At 38.2% G+C, this 17,074-nt stretch overlaps 1 protein-coding gene across 1 annotated transcript in view; it reads left to right on the top strand.

Annotated features, from left to right (window-relative positions):
• The window catches only part of LOC132828370 (sortilin-like), a 72,216-nt gene extending 60,044 nt beyond the window's left edge, over positions 1-12,172 (top strand). The window contains exons 17-20 of the mRNA XM_060845410.1: positions 3,612-3,720; positions 4,343-4,455; positions 6,106-6,220; positions 8,973-12,172. Coding sequence (XP_060701393.1) covers positions 3,612-3,720; positions 4,343-4,455; positions 6,106-6,220; positions 8,973-8,987 — 352 coding nt within the window. The 3' untranslated portion in view covers positions 8,988-12,172. The remainder of the gene's footprint in view (positions 1-3,611; positions 3,721-4,342; positions 4,456-6,105; positions 6,221-8,972) is intronic.
• Positions 12,173-17,074: the final 4,902 nt, after the last annotated feature.

Genomic DNA, 17,074 nt, shown 5'->3' with positions numbered 1-17,074 from the left:
TACAAATTCATCCCATAGACTTGTGTGTGCGCGCGTGTGAGAGTGTGTTTGCATGTGTGCATGATTGATAAAGTGTGTGTGTGCATGATGGAGTATAAGCCTGTGAGAGTGTGGGGAATGTGCGTGTGTATGAGGAAGGGTCTGCATGAGTGTGAGAGTATGTAAGAATGTGTGGGTGTAGTGGGGTCACCTGTAGTGTGACATGAACCCAAGGTCCCAGTTGTGGCCATCTTCATGGGTTCCGAGCTTGGCTATCAGCCTCTGCTCAGCCACTCTGCGTTGTTGCATATCCTAAAGTCCGCCTTGGAGGATAGTGACCCGAAAATCCAAGGTCTGATGTCCCTGACCACTGAAGTGTTCCCTGACTGGGAGGGAGCACCCCGTCTGGTGATAGTTGTGCCATGAGGATGGCTTTAGCTGGAAACTTGGGTTCATGTCACACTACAGGCAACCTCACTACACTATACACTGTCTCTCATGCACACATACTCTTACATACTCATGCAGACCCTCTCTCTCACACACATTCATACCCATGCACATACCCTCTCGCGGGCTTATACTCCATCACACCCCCACACGCTTTACCCAGCTTTCACACACACAAACACACTCTTGCATGTGCACACACACTCACGCATACACTCACTCTCAGACTCTCTTTCTCATGCGCACACAAACATGTCTGTGCGGTGAATTTGTATTTGCAGAATTATAATTGCAGATACATTCTAATTTGCTCAAAAATGGATCATCTCCAGGCAGTCAATGCATCTAATATTTTGTAAATTCAACTTTGGAAATAAAACCAGTCTGACTCAAGATTAGGATACAGACAGACACTGACTTTACACCTTTTAATGCATTGTCTGAGATGAGATGTCATCTTTTCTAATAAAACTTTAAGTTGTATTGAATTGAATTTATGATCACATGTACTGAGGCACAGTGAAAAGCTTCGTCTTGTGAACAATATGACAAAAACCATAACACAGGTATAGGCGAATGCTAAGAGTTTGAGTCCATTCAGTATTCTAAAACAGTAGGGTAGCAACTGTTTTGAACTGGCTGGTGCGTGTTCAGGCTTCTGTACCTTCTCTCCAATGGTAAAGGTTGTAGAAAAGCATTGCCAGGGTGGGATGGACCTTTGAGAATGCTGGTGGCCTTTCCTTGACAGCAGGCCTGGTAGATGGATTCTTTAGGTGGGAGGTTGGCCTTTGTGATTGTCCGGCCGAGTTCACCACTCTGTGTAACTGTCTCCGATCTTGAATGGTACAGTTGCCATACCTGATAGTGATACTTCCAGACAGAATGCTCTTGATGGTGCACCTTTAGAAGTTGACAAAGGTATTTGCTGTCATGCCAAGTTTTCTCAGCTGCCTGAGGAAGAAAAGATGTTGTTGGGCCTTTGTACTTAGTGTGTCCACATGAAAGCTTATTGTTGATGACCACTCCCAGGAGCTTGACACTCTCCACTAGTTCCACCTCTGTGCTGTTGTAGGGGAGCATGAGTAACATGAAAGACAATAATGATTTCCTTGGTTTTGCTGGCATTGAAAACTAAGTTGTTTTCAGTGCACCATTTTTCCAGGTCTTCCACCTCCCATCTGTATCTGTTTCGTCGCCATTTGAGATTTGACCGACTGTGGTGGTGTCATCAGTGAACTTGTAAATGGCATAGTCTGGTATTTGGTGTCGCAGTCATGGGTATACAGTGAGTACAGTAGGGAGCTGAGTATGTACCCCTGGTGGGCTCCAGTGTTGAGTGTTAGTGAGGATGAAATATTGTCCCAATCTTCACTGATTGTGGTTGGTCAGTCAGGAAATTGAGGATACTATTGCAGAGAGTGGGGCTTAGTCTGAGAACACTAAATTTAGTAATCAGTCTCGAAGGAATAATAGTATTGAAGGCTGAACTGTAGTCAATGAGTAGGATTCTTAGGTAAGTGATCTTGGTGTCACGATGTTCTAGGGAGGAGTGAAGGGCAAGTGATATGGCATCTGACATGGATTTGTTGGTCCGATAGGCAAATTGGAGTGGGTCAAGAGTAGTGGGGAGGCTGGAGTTGATTAATGCCATGACCAGCCTTTTGAAGCACTTCATGACCACCGAAGTTAGAGCCATTGGGTGGTAGTCATTGAGACATGCTGCATGAGCCTTCTTAGGCACAGGGATGATGTTGGCCCTCTTGAAACAGACAGAGACAGTGGCCTGCTGCAGGGAGAAGTTGAAGATGTCCGAGATGGCCTCTGCAAGTTTATCTCTGCATGCTCATCTCTGCATGCTCTGAGTGCACGGCCTGGTACTCTGTCTTGTCCCATTGCTTTCCTTGGATTCACACGAAGGAAAACTGATCTGACCGCTGATGCAGTGACTGTCTGGATAGCAACAGTGAACAAGTTACCTCGAAGGTGACTTAAAAGTAGTTCTGGGTTTTATATATATAAATGAAGTGAAACCTGCAACCCATCTAAAAGATGAAAGACTTAACAGCAATCTAGGTTCGTTCAATATATCACTGTATGACACTAATCTTTTGCTATAAATTCTGTGTCTTATGATCGTATACTACACAACCACCTGTTGAAGGAGCAATGCTCTGAAAGTTAGTGCTTCCAAATAAACCTGTTGGACTATAACCTGGTGTGTATGATTTTTAACTTTGTCCACCCCAGTCCAACACCTGCTCCTCCACATCATGGCATCCACCAGGTTGCAGACAAAGCTCAGTTTTCTAACTTACGATCAGTATGCTTAACGACAAATTAAGTACTCGCTGTAGAACTCAGCCTTGCTGTAGAAGTGTTTTTTAGACAGCCACTTGTAACCCGGAGCTGTGAAAAGGTCTCGCCCTAAAGGGTTTGGTTTTTAATTTTTCCTTGATTGTGCAGCAATGACTTTAATTAATCTCTGATTTGGGAATGGTAGTTAATAGCAATTTAGTATGAGTATGTATACAGCAAATACAAGTAATTTTGGAAGCATTTTACGGATGCGGTTTCATTTATTCAACTAGAAATTTGAAAAAAACCGAAGTACTTCCAACATGTAAAATACTATAGAAATTAGAAATAAATACATAAAATGCAAAATAACTCAGCAATCTGACAGCACCTGTGGGGACATTTCGGCTTGGTTACCTTTTCCGTCAGCACTCAAAGGTGGAAAATAGGTTTTGAGCAAGAAAAAGTGAAGTGGTGGGAAAATGAACCACAGTGAAATTACATTCTAAATGTGAGAGATTAAATGACTCTATTTGTTCTTTTTCACACTTACATTGTTTACATTTCTAACTTTTCCCTGTTCCATGTAAGGTCATCCATTATATTTTGAGAGCTTCACATCCAACCATGAGTAATTTAACTTCTAAGTTCCTAGAAACCATGCAATCTCTTCTTTTAGGCAGATTGACTAGGGACCGAATCTTGTGTATTTTTATTTTCAAAATGGCATTTACTTCCAGTTTTATTCTGTCCTCTGATATTTGAATGGATTGAAGATTATCTTTTCCCCATGGTGTTCTATATGCATGCTATTTAAATAAAAAAAATCCTAGTTTTTTTAACAATTGATATATTATCAGATTTGTAACCAACTCGTCATTTCTTAGATACCGAAAAATTCCGGGAGATAAGTGTTATGGAGGGGTGCAAGTAAATCGTTTGGTGAAAGACATGAGTAAAAAATGTGTCAGTAACTTGCTGGCACCTGCAGAACTGGTACGTTTTTGAATAGCTGTTAAGCTATGAAACAACTATAGTGTGAATTCTTGGTCAAAGTGTGCATAAGAACAATTGGTTTATTTTGTAATCACATGTACAAACATCACCAAAAGTATATGCAAAACTGCAGGTCTGATCTTGTCAATGTGAAATTACATTAATTAGGAAACTGCAGGTGTTTTTTTTGGTTCATGGGATGCACACATTACTGGTAAGACTATCATTTTAATGTCCATTGGTTGGCTGCTTTCCAGGATGGTACTGCAGTATAAGATATGATAATAAGAGGGACAGCTTACAATAGTCAAGCAAAATCTGGTGATGAGAAACTAAGCCAGTCAGCCTGTGCACAGTTACAGCTCAAAATTTGACTGGGAGAGCTTTGGGTTAATTAAAGGTGAGATTTAATGGAATGAGAGAGTTCAAAGCCCAAATGAGATGCACATTGAAATTTGTCCTGAAATACTATGTTGTGCAATGATAAGATGGTTATGTTTTTCTGTTAACATTGCTTATCTCATGAGACTGTTTTCAAGTCCTTACTTTGTCACTTATTGTACTTTTCTCAAATTTTAAGTTCAGATTGTATTTAGAATTTAAAATGCTTCATTTGTTTCAGTCTGATTCCCGCAGAACCAGCTCTATGCCAATTATTGCCACTGTCATAGTATTATTACTGATGTTGTTAATCCTTGGAGTGATCTTCATCAAGAAATATGTGTGTGGTGGAAGGTAAGTGATTTAGTCCTGAGGAATGTAGATATTACAAGCAAACAAAACTACAAATACTGGCGAAACTCGGCATGCCTGGCAGTGTTTGCAGAGGGAAAGCTGTTAAAATTTCAAGTCCAGTGACCCTTTGTCAGATGGCTCTAGTCCAATTGATAGCCAATTTTTACATAGAAGATAATGTATTTTTAATTAAAAATACTGACACAACAGGTGTAATTCAGTTTTGATGTGCAGTTTCCCCACTCTACTTCTCACAAATTTTCTCACAAACTTTGAGTTTCCCCACTCTATATTGCCCTTGTGCAGTAGTAAAGTCCCTACCTCTGCGTCAGGAGACCCAGGTTCAAGTCCTACCTGCTCCAGTGGTGAGTAATAACACCTCTGAACAGGATGATTAGGAAATATCCTCACTTTATGCTACTAGCACAAGCCACACCTGCTGAACATGCACAAGAAATTCAGAATATAATGCATATCACCGTGTCTGCAAAGTTAGAACATTATCTTATATGTATTTATGGCAAGTTTTCCCAAACTCTGAAGGACTTTCTATTGCTGTACATATTGCAATAACTACCAACAGCCTATGGTCAGTGGTATTTTGAGTTTTTGTATTTGATATTGCAATGTGATTTTATTTGATTGGTACTAAGCATCATTAGTGGCAGTCTCCAAGGACACTGATGTGCAAATTACCCAGATCAATTCAGTGTCTTGGAACCAGCATGGTTGGTTCTTCCTTTTGCCTGAGAAATTGAAGGGAAGAGACCATTTTAGTTTCAAAGTGGCAATGTCATTTACATTTCTTGTGATACAAACATTTAAACAGAGCACTTATACAAAGCTTGGAAAAAATGTCCTCGGGTACTAATGCTAACAACATATTCCAGATAACCTAGCCATGGGACCTTACACGATTCTTAAAGTGCAACAGCTACTGTTTATTTGCATATCTCTCAAGCTACAAATGCTGGCACATTTAAGTGGCCGATAAGTGTTCAGTTAGAACAGTAGGGTAACAACATGAAAGTAGTGGGGGTATCCAAATTCAGGACTGAGGGGAAATAAATATAAATGCAAATCAATTGAGCTACAACTCCAGCTTGATCTCTCTAGTCATCTTGAGATTATATAGGACTGATTTCATGGAACTTAATTAAATTGACTGGCAAATCATAAATAACTAATGTAGTCTTTCTATTTACTGGACTGAAATTATTGACATCTTTCTATACACGCTTTGAGTTTGGTAGTTTAGTAAATATTAAACTAAATCTGCAGTAGTTGAGAGTTAGAAGTGCCCACAAGGTGCGCTCTGCTCAGCCTTGTCTTGACTAATTTCCCACGTGTTATAAAGAATATCAGCACAAATACTGTATTTTGAACTAAGGACATACAATCTGAACATGCAGGTTGAAAGAACAAATGAGCAAGAGGGTCGGTACATTATTTCGCTCTTACCCAAATGCTGCTAAAACATGTAATTCAGAATTTTTTCATTTTTATCATTTTACCATTCTCAATGTAAAATGATTTATTTAAGCTGGAGCAGGTTTATGTGAAACTGTCAAACCTTGCATAAAAAGAGCGTGTGTCTGTTAAACCTGCCAGCTGTAATCTCTTAAAATTGTTTTTAAACAATCCTTTTAGATTCTTGGTACATCGGTACTCAGTGCTACAACAGCATGCAGAATCTACTACAGCAGATGAACTGGACACTGCTGCGGTCACTAATAAACCAGAATACCATGATGACTCTGATGAGGTATATGTTGTACACTCTTTTCCTTCTAAGTACTGTAGAAAAGTTAATAATTTGCCTTTGCATGCACTTGGTTCAATTGATAGCACTCTTGTTTCTGAGTTAAAGGTCAAGACTGGATAAACCCCTTAAGAATTTGAGTATCTGAACTATACTGGTACCTCTTTGTAGCTTTGTCGGGTGTCTGTTGAATGAGGGCTGTACCTAAGCTGTTCAGGTGGATGTTTAGACAGCTTAAGGAACTATTTGGAAAGCAGGGCACTCTATCAAAGTTTGTGCCAATTTTTAAATGGCAGCAATGTATTCAAGTTGCCTTCTGTTTGCCTGCAAAAGGCTGACTCTTAAGAGAAATTCATTTGTAAAGTGCTATTGGACATCCTAAGGCCCTCAGAAGAGTTTTAGAAAATCCAATCTGTTATATAGAAATAATCTGTCGCACCAACTTAAAAGAAAAAAAAATCTAGGTGCACTTAATGTCTGCAAAACCTTGAATCCTTTTACCAGTTTTGTGTATTTGTTTTTCTGATGATGTCTGTCTATTATGAATTCTTTTGTCCATACTATTCTATCCCATGATCTGGTTACTTGCTGGTCTGAAACAATAGATTAGAATTGAAATTTAATTTCAAGTATACTCTTACTTTAAAAATACAGTAAAAAGTTTTATAGTTTGGCCTAGTATGGCACCTATAGTAGTTAAAGATGATTTTCAAGAGTTAAATTAAGACCAGGTTCATCACAGTTCAGATAACAGGAAGGGAATAATAGAAAATCCTGAAGATGTAGATGGGTCAAGAACACCACACTGGGATGCTGGAATACTGGACCAGAAGCCTGTGCTGAAGAAGACAGCCATGCTGGCCCAAGACCACCAATGGGTCAGCTGGAATACCTGGGAGACTAAGGCTTAGGAGATTTCCACACAGGACAAGACCTCAATACTGGGATGAGACCATCATGCCGGGCCGAAATATGAATTGTTTCTTTTTGACTGTACAATTTTTGATTTGATTGAATTTAATTTTCAGAAATATGTTTCACAATGTTTCTGCATTTTGATGCTAAATTAACAAAGTGAGTCAAGTGTGCTACTGAGAACTAACAACCTGTACCATACACTGAAACATCCAATAATTATTGATTTTTATAATTGACATCTCACTTCAGGTAGTGTGTTATGAAAATGCTTTTTGTTTGAGGAACCATACCTGAAGCATAGTGGACAGTACTTTATTTGAACAGTCAGCAGTGATGCCATTTTTGTTAAATTTAAAAAAAAGGAGAGGTGTCTCTTCTAACTGTTCAAATAAACTATTTTTATTGACCCAGCTCTCTCTGTTTTAAGAAAAGAGCTAGTTCAATAAAAGATCTTTATTTTTGAAAGATGTTTGTTGGAATCCTGTGGCTTTAAGCTGATGCTTGGGCTTGTTTACTGGAAATCACTTGTCTAGGTTTATGGCTGTCAGGAGAAGAAGGTTAGGGTTTCCTGAAGAAGAGCTCATGCCCAAAATGTCGATTCTCCTGCTCCTTGGATGCTGTCTGACATGCTGCGCTTTTCCAGCAACACATTTTCTGCTTATGGCTGTCAGGAGTTTTGTTTTGATATTCCATAAAGTTCAGTTGGGCTACTGCCTCCTGAAGTGGAGAAGCCAGCCAGATGGTAGCTTTTCTGTGAAAACCATTTTGGAGAGTTTGTTGTGAGATCTGAGTTTTTGTCACTTCCTGAAGGAACTGCATCTGCAGGTGTTCCAGTGACAACTACCTGTATTCAGTGATATTTGTCTGTGATAGATCATCAATTGAAACCTATCTTGAACATTTGACATACGTAAAATATATTATTGGCTGTATTGTTAACTGAGTCATGCATTTTAAATTTGTCGTGACCAGTGGAGTGGTGGGACTAGAGTGACATTGCACTCTAGCTTCAGTTGTAACAAAACAGTTAGCATTTTTGCATAGGGCTACAAATTGTAGCTTATAAAGATTTGTCATCAGTCACCACTTTTTAACACAGTATATTCTATTCCTATCAGAATAGTTCTAATTAAAGCTTTATTAACCTATTTTTCTCTGATATAATTTATTTAACTATAATTTTTTGAATGAATTTATAGTGCCCCAAAATGAAATTTGGATGGTATTTTGTAAATGGACAATAAAATGCAAGCTGCAGAAGAGTGCATTCTATTCTAACTTCTTGGTTTCTATTGAGTAATCAAATTTATAATCAGGGTCCAGAAATGTAACCTATTTGTCTATTAAGTCCATAGTTAGGAGTGGAGTATTAAACTTACAAATGTTTACATAAAGTGAGCTTTGTTTCTGTATGTAACTTTATATGGTTTGTGGTAGAGAATTTTGAATGGGTTTCAACACTTCATAGTATGAAATTACTAGTGCGTCTGTAGCAGAATGCAATCTATTAATGGTTGACATCGGCTTATGAAATAATTACTTCACATTTTGGTCATTTCCTTCATGAGTAAGGATGGAGTTTATTTGTTGATGTAAGGTTCTGTAGAATACATATGAAATATTAGTTATATTAATTTTTGTGAAGATGATGTCTTATACACCTGAAATCAGAATGCACTCTTTTTCAGTGTTGCTTCCTGAAATCAAGGTTAATTAGATTTAGTGATTTGAAATTGTTCATGTGTGCCGTTCCCCTGTTGTATGTAAATGATATGTAAAATACAACTTCCCAGAATCAATATTTTGCATTGAAACCCAAATTTTCTTTTTGTTTCAGGATCTTCTGGAATAGACGTGGTTTGTTATTTTTGAAGAATATTTTGGAGATACAAGATGCTGTTCTTGCCAAATAAACAGCACTATAGTGTTTCAAGATGCTGTTGCCTCCATCTGATTTGCTGTCAAGTACCTGCACTCTGATTTTACAGCATCATGCAAAGGCATTATGACATTTTTACAAATATGATACATCTAGATCTACAATCACAACTTTCTCACAAGTGAGACTGCTCCTCGCATATTGGAATTGTTTTTGAAGACTTGATATATGGAGGAGGGGTAAACTAGACGACAATGAATTGTTAACAATCAGATGTGTGTTTAAAATTGGGAAAATAGTGGTTTTGGAGAAGGACTAACTAATTTGCAGAACTACATTTTTAAAATCTGCTCCTGGATGCATCACTCCAAGCTTTTGTGGATTTTTTGTACGATTTTACATTCTTCAACTTTCTGCATTACCTAGAATCTCTTTTATTTCTCACCAAGACTGACTTGTGTCAAATTTAAATGTAAGCAGTAAATTCTTAAAGTCATGCAAATATTGCATATTTTAAAAAAAAGCCACTAAATACAAAATACCTGATATGTGCTTCAATAAAATCTGGTTGTCAATTTATAGAAGCTGACATTTATTGTAACGCTTTTTCCAAAAGGTCTTTCATGTTATGTGACTTCTTTAATGGCCTCCAGAATAATTTCCCTTGTGTAACAATTTTAGTATCAGACTCCTGAATTAGGAAAGTTAAGTCTTTTCAGTGTTGTCCTACCAAGAACTCTCATTTATACATCTCTATGTACTTGATATATATGAAAGCTATTAGAGATACACTGATGAAACCCTCCAGTATTTTATTAAATAAGAGATTTACTGTTTCTTAGAAGTTAATTTAATGATTGAAAGTATAAATGAGGGTTTTTCACAGTTAGAATATCAGTATCTTGATTGATTGTCAAGTAATTTAATTTTATTAAATTAAAAATTAATGCTTGCGCCCTGACTTGTTGCACTTCTGCTTTCATTGCTGCTGTGAAAGAACAGTAGGTGTATAAACTAAATATAATGCATGGATTATAGAAATAACATAAAATTACATCAGGTATGTACCCAGATATGTTTACTGCGTAATTTGTTCCATCTAATATTCTACCTTCTATATGGTAATCTGGGAAGTAATTTGAAACCATCGCATCATGTACTTCTAAAGTATTTTTTTAGTAGAAAAGTTATCTGCTTTCAGAAATAGCAAGTTTACTGTCGTATAAACTGAATTCAGGTGGTGAATACCTATTTCACTGTTATGACTAGGTTGTTAATTTATTTGCTTTGAATTCTTTGTTCATTTTATATTTAGTTTTTAGAATTGGAAAGCATTATAACATGTTTATATGTAATATATTTTCTTTGCATAAAAGTGCTTTGTGCTACTCCTTTCTATCTTAGTTGAGAAAAGTGATGTGATGTAGGACTTCAGACTTTTTGTAGTGCTGTGGTTTCAGAAACTGTTGACTTACCTGTCGGCACATGTTCCAAGTTATATCATCATCTGTCTATGTGACTTAAAGGATTCCGTGAGATATTTCATTCTTAATACTTAGCACTTTTTGGAAGTATTGTATGTTCTCAGATCATGATTCTTAAAATTACTGTGGAGTTCACAATTAGTTCACTACAGTTCAATATTCAAGTGGGTATGCACACATTGAGGGTACTATAAACTTGATATCTTTACATATATTTTGGTAAGATATTTAAATTTCCACTTGATCTGTTGTGGTTTACTTAAATAATTTTGGTTTTTATCTCATCTTGTTTATGGTTCTGAAATGTCTAAAATGGCTAATTCTATGATGTTGTGTTTGAAGAATTTCCAAAATGATAAAACATACACATTTTCAAATTGTTTTCCAATCAATCTGAGTAACCACCATAAACCAGAAATAAATGATTATACTTTATATTTCAAGAAATCTTGATCAAGCTGCATTCTACAATCTGTATGATGAGTTTGATTTGATATTTGCAGTTGCACATATAGTCAAGTTAAACAATTGAAGTTTTAGCTAATAAATTGGCTATTCAGCTCCATGTCTGCAATGGGTTTTTGTTAAGTATCCAAAATAAATCCCACTGCTATATTTCACAGCCTTGTATCTTATTTCAATATTTATCCAATTTTCTGTTAAGTGCTCAGATTTTAATGAATTTATAGCCACAACACTTAATAGGCAGATGCAACAGGGGTTTGTGTTGCTCTATCTTTGGACAGCACAGATCTAATACTGATCTGTGAAACAACTGGTGGGTTTGTTATGACAAGCTGCATCTCATTAGCATTCTTTCATATAAATACTTGTAAAGCTGCTGGCTTTATTCTTGATTTCTTTCCTATTTGGGAAACCTTTTGCTGCTTTAGAAACCACTATCTTTCTTATGATTTTCAATGCATAAATCTATAAAGCTGTGACAGTATAGAAATATCTTGCATATTTTTGAGTGGGAATAATTTTTAAACCTGAACCATATGTTCTGAAGATCTGTGGTGGCCTATCATCTCTAGAAGTATAAAGTGAGGTGGTGATAGATTATCATTAGCTAAGATGAACACTCTCTTGCACTCATTTTACTCTTAATACAGCTAATATCACCCTTCAGTCATACACTTGTTGCTAAACTCATTGCTGTTTTCACTGTTTTTCTATTTTGGTTGTGTTGAAAATGCAGATGAACATCCATTCTCTGTCATCACTTAAGAACATTAGGAGCAATCTGATAAAGACCAGATAATCTGTTTTTATAATGTTCACATGAGTGATAGCTATTGGCCTGGACACTGAGAATAACTTGCCTACAGGAGTTATCAACATATTCCTTTGAATTTTTAAAGATGTTAGTCAGTAAAATAAATGATGTGTTTCTTGATTGAAATTGATTGCTTTGTTCCCTTTCAAATCAGTCCATGCATATTTTGAATTAAACTGGTTGTTTGTTGATTACATTTCAAATTTCTGTAAAGCTAATGGAAAAGGCTTGTGGAAAGCAACATTATGTTTCAACAATATTATTAATTGTACTATATGGTTTTAATACATCAGTGTGAACTGTACTTCAAATATAGTATTATGATTTGATTTTTGTCAATTTTAATAAGACCTAATTAGGAGGTTTTCAAAAGCTAATAGAAAGCAATATTAATAACATTGGTGAATTATTGCTTTACTATATGAATGCTTGTGTATTTTCAGTGATTTAAAGCTCAAGCATTTTGTTTTCTAATTTGTGAATAAACTCACCTGGATCTTAGCTACTTAAAGTATTCATCTTTCTTGCATATCAATTCAGAATGACTTCATCCAAGATTGTTATTTACTTGAATACTTAAGTTTGTGTACTTCTGGAAGATCTTTGTTTTGAAACTTAAAATTGGCACCCTAATGTTAATATTAATATTTTTGTAACACAAATGTCTAAATAATATTTGTAGAATTGCTGTAATGGAAGGAAAATATATCACATTTTTAAAAATCACACAAAAGTAATTTATGAACAATTTAGCTGCAAGCTTTTGGAATGTTTTAGCTTTATCTGATCTGATCTTTCCCCTGCATTTGAAATGTTTGATAATGTTCTAATTGAACTTGAGATGTACAGTCCAAATCAAAGGAATATATGCCGAACAACTGTTTCCATATCTTGCATTTTTAATTGATTTTTAAGCTTCCCCTTTGTTTGCTTCCAGCAGCGACTCTCTCCTGCATTGTGGTGGTTGACCAAGCCTTGTCAACTTCAGTAATTTGCACCAAAATAGCCTAATGAATAGATACATTAATATAACAAGTCAACAGATGATAGCGATTTCCGTTTATAGACCAGGGCTTCAGCAGAATTATTACTGTCTTTTTGATTTTTAAAAGGTACAACAGATGAAGTTGATTTAAATTTTGAGCGCAATCGTCAACTGTAATAATTCAATCAAGATGAAATGTTTAAAAAGTAGTTGGGTAATTTCATGACCTGGCTTCTTAAAATGTTGATTGAAAACAAATTTTCTTGACAGCTGGTGCAGAAGCTAGTGTTTCTCCCTCTTCGTTACAATGCTGCAAGCTACCCTGAATCCTTCAACACTTTTTTTCTCTCGTTAAGGTATTTGACTTCACTGCTGTAACATTTTTTTTTGTTTTCTGTTACACTGCTAGGTTTTCAGCTCCAATATACTGTATTTGGTGCTACTGTTAAATTGAGTATAGATTAATGAGCCAGGAGTTCATCTTATTGCTTGTGTAAAATGTTTACTGGCCCTCTTAGATTACCTATGTAAATTAAAAATTTTTGCTTTCCAGAAGTTTCTCTGATATTTGGGGTCTGGGGAGAGGGTGCTGTCATGCTGACATTAAAGCTAGATCAGAAAATAAATGAGGAGGATCTAAGATGGCGGTGATCTGAGAAGATTGCACTGCAGAGCTTCACATTGCAGCAGGAGCAGGACGGTCCTTTAACCCTCCCAACCAGGTCATCGGGATTTCTTGGAACTCCGGAAAGATAACTTACCTTTTATTTTCCGCCATCCAGAGATGCCGAAAAAAGGAGAAAGAGCATCCGAGGCCGGATCTGCAGTTCAGCCTGCAGCAGCCTCGGAGCCGATTACTCTCCAGGATCTGGTGAACCAGCTCTCGAAGACTCATGAGATGCTGGGGAAGCAAATTGAAGAAAATTTGGCTCCAATCTCTTCCTTGCTGCAGAAGCATGAGCAGCAGCTAGGAGACCTGGAGAAGAGGACGGATGAGGTGGAGCACAGGATCAGAGTGGTGGAATTTGATGCCAGTTCATCCAAGGATGGGATCCAAGCCCTGAAGACGCAGGCCTTAATTTGCATGACCAAGTGAATGATCTTGAAAACAGGGGCAGGAGAAAAAACGTTCAGATCATCAGTCTGCCTGAGGGTAAAGAAGGTGAACGGCCTGAGGAATTTGTTGAGGATTGGCTTCCAATATTCCTTGACTTGGAGGCTGGCATGAGAGGATTGAAGATAAAGTGGGCTCATCGGGTCGCAGCGCGGAAACTGGGTCTGGGTCAATGTCCTCGTCCTCTCCTGGTGCAATTCCATCATTACCGGGATAAAGAGAGAGTCATGGAGGCTTCCAGAGTCCAGGGGAAGGATCCGAAGGCCCTAATTTATGAGGGGTCTAAGATCATATTTTTTCAGGACTTTGGCGGTGACCCAGAAACAAAAATCTTACGACAGTGTCAAGCGGAGACTGAGGGAACTTGGGATTCATTCCAGTATGCCTTATGGTTAAGACTAAGGATGTTACATTGGGTTCAAGGTGCTGGCAAATGAATCCCTTTGTTCTCATGGATATTAAGTTTGTGGAGTATTTCTCTAGGGAATTTCGGGCATTCCTAGGCATCCGCATAGACTCAGTTGATAGCTCATCCGTTCTCTGGGAAACTGCCAAAGCCTATGCTGGGGGTTAGTTATTTCATATTCCACCAGTAGGAAGCGGCAGAAGGGTGAGCAGCAACGTCTCCTTGAAGCATGGTTGAAGGCAGCTGAGAAGGCCTATTTTGACACGCCCTCAACTACAAAGGATTATGGCACTGCGATCTGCATTAAATTAAGTGCTCACACAGACGGCAAAGAAGGAGCTGACTTTTGCAAAGCAAAGGTTATACGAGCATGGTGACAAGCCAGGCAAATACTTAGCATACCTTGCAAGAAAGAGGAGTGTCCCACAAACCATAATGGTGATTTAGGGAGGGGTCTGGGAACCTAACGTGATTCTAAAAAGATTAATGTGGCGTTCCAGGGATTTTACTCTAAGTTATACCAATATGAGGATTGTGAGAAGGGGCAGGCCAAAATGGAATCCTTTTTTAGAGATCTGAAGCTCCCAAATGTGACTCCTGACCAACAGTCCTTTCTCAATGCCCCTTTATCAGAGCCAGAAGTGCAGGAAGCTGTGAGACAGCTTCAGAGTGGAAAGGTGCCGGTCCTGACAGACTTCCCAGTGAATTCTGTAAGGAATTTATAAGTATACTGTCAGGCCCGATGCTGAATATGTTTAATGACTCATACAGTCATGATCCTCTCCCACCATCTCTGAGAGAGGCCAATATTTCACTTATCTTTAAATACAGGGAAGGGCACGGAAGACTGTGCTTCATACAGGCCCGTCTCGCTCTGAAATGTGGACTTTAAGATCCTCTCTAAGGCTTTTGCGTTAAGGCTGGCGACTGTGTTACCCTCTATTACTAAAGAGGATAGGACGGGCTTTATAAAGGGTCATAGATCCTCCAATAACGTTAGGAGGCTGCTTAACGTAATTCAAGCATGCCAACAGCAGTCAATACAGGGATTGGTGATTTCTTTAGATGCAGAGAAGGCATTTGACCGGGTTGAGTGGCCGTACATTTTCGATGCTCTAGAGTGGTTTGGTTTAGGCAAAGTCTTCGTAAGATGGGTAAAGGTTCTCTATGGTGTACCTCTCATGGCAGTCATCACCAATGGGGTACGATCAAGCAATTGTAATATTTTTAGGGGCAGCCAGCAGGGCTGTTCCCTTTCACCATTACTTTTTACGTTGGTGATTGAACCACTGATAGGAGGCCATTCGTGGGGATCCCAATATATCAGCTCCAGAAGTGGGGTCAAAATTACATAAGATCTCGCTGTATGCAGACAATGTCCTAATTTGTTTGATAAATCCAGCAGTTACAGTGCCTCACCTGATACAATGCCTTCACGCGTTTGGCCCTTTTTCAGGGTATAAGATTAATTTTGCTAAATCAGAGGCTATGCCTATGGGTGGTCTTATGAAGGAGCTGGCACTTGAGGGCGACTATAGATTCCCATTTAGGTGGTCACAGGGGGAGTTTTGTGTATTTGGGCATATTCACCAATTCAGTTCTCGATTGGCAGTTTAAAGCCAATTTTAGTCAATTATTTGGAAAAAATAAACAAGATCTTCAAAGATGGGAGGCACTTCCAGTCTCATGGTTGGATCAGATAGTGCTTATTAAGATGAATATTCTCCCATGTTTGCTATACCCAATATATATATTATTCCCCCTGATTTTCAATAAACAAAAACTCAGGAGACTGAACAGTTGGTTCAGTTTCTTTGTTTGGCATTGTAAGCGGCCCCTCATTAAATTAGCCAAACTGCAGTTGCCTCACAGATTGGAGGGAGTAGACCTTCCAGACATTAAAAATGACCAATTAAGCTCACTTTTGACCTACCTGAGTGATTGGGTTTGTGGGGATCCTCTATCAATATGGCTAGATATCAAAGCCTCCCAGGCAAGGTGCACCTTTACCAGTTTGCTGTTTTTGGAGGACAGTTAGGGAATATTGGCATAACCCAATAGTCATTAATACTGTTAAAGCATGGAGGGCAATTCAGCAGAGGGAAGGCAATATTTACAAAACATCTTTGTTTCCACCTTTAGTGGATATGCTGGATTTTCAACTGGCTATGATCGATTCAGGATTTAAACGTTGGGCAGCTAGGGGTGTGTCTTGCATGGGTGATTTATTTGAAGGAGATGTAATGATGTCATTCAATCAGTTAGTACGGAAGTACGATATATCTAACAGAGACCTGTTTTTTCCAAGTTCGGGATTTTATTCAAAAAAGACCTCACTTTTGACTGATCCCTGCAAGTCTGACATAGAGAGGGGGGTGCTAAGGGCTAAGAGTTCACTCTTAATCAGTACTTTATATCATCAATTGGGGGGTGCCACCTCAGATGAGTCTGATCGACTGCAAGATGTGGGAAAGAGGGCTGGGTGCTGAAGTTTCCTCAGAGGCATGGGACGATATTTGGGAGAATGCAAGGAAGATATCAATTTGCAATAGGACCCTTGCTTTACAGTTGAAGATTCTCCACAGGGTCCACTTGGCTCCAGACCGTTTGTCGAAATTTAAACCAGGGCTATCTTCAGCATGTCCCAAGTGCAAGATCTGCACGGGCACTCTTACCCATTGTCTTTGGTCTTGCGATAGGCTTCAAACATATTGGCGTGCTGTGGCAGGCACATTGGAGAGGAGTTTGGGTATAAGGGTGGAGAAGGACCCTATCTCTTTCCTTTTGGGCCT

This window comes from Hemiscyllium ocellatum, chromosome 26, assembly GCF_020745735.1.
Source record: "Hemiscyllium ocellatum isolate sHemOce1 chromosome 26, sHemOce1.pat.X.cur, whole genome shotgun sequence".
Classification (NCBI taxonomy): Eukaryota; Metazoa; Chordata; class Chondrichthyes; order Orectolobiformes; family Hemiscylliidae; genus Hemiscyllium; species Hemiscyllium ocellatum.
The sequence above is the reverse complement of the archived record's forward strand: the minus strand, read 5'-3'. Positions and strand labels throughout refer to the sequence as shown.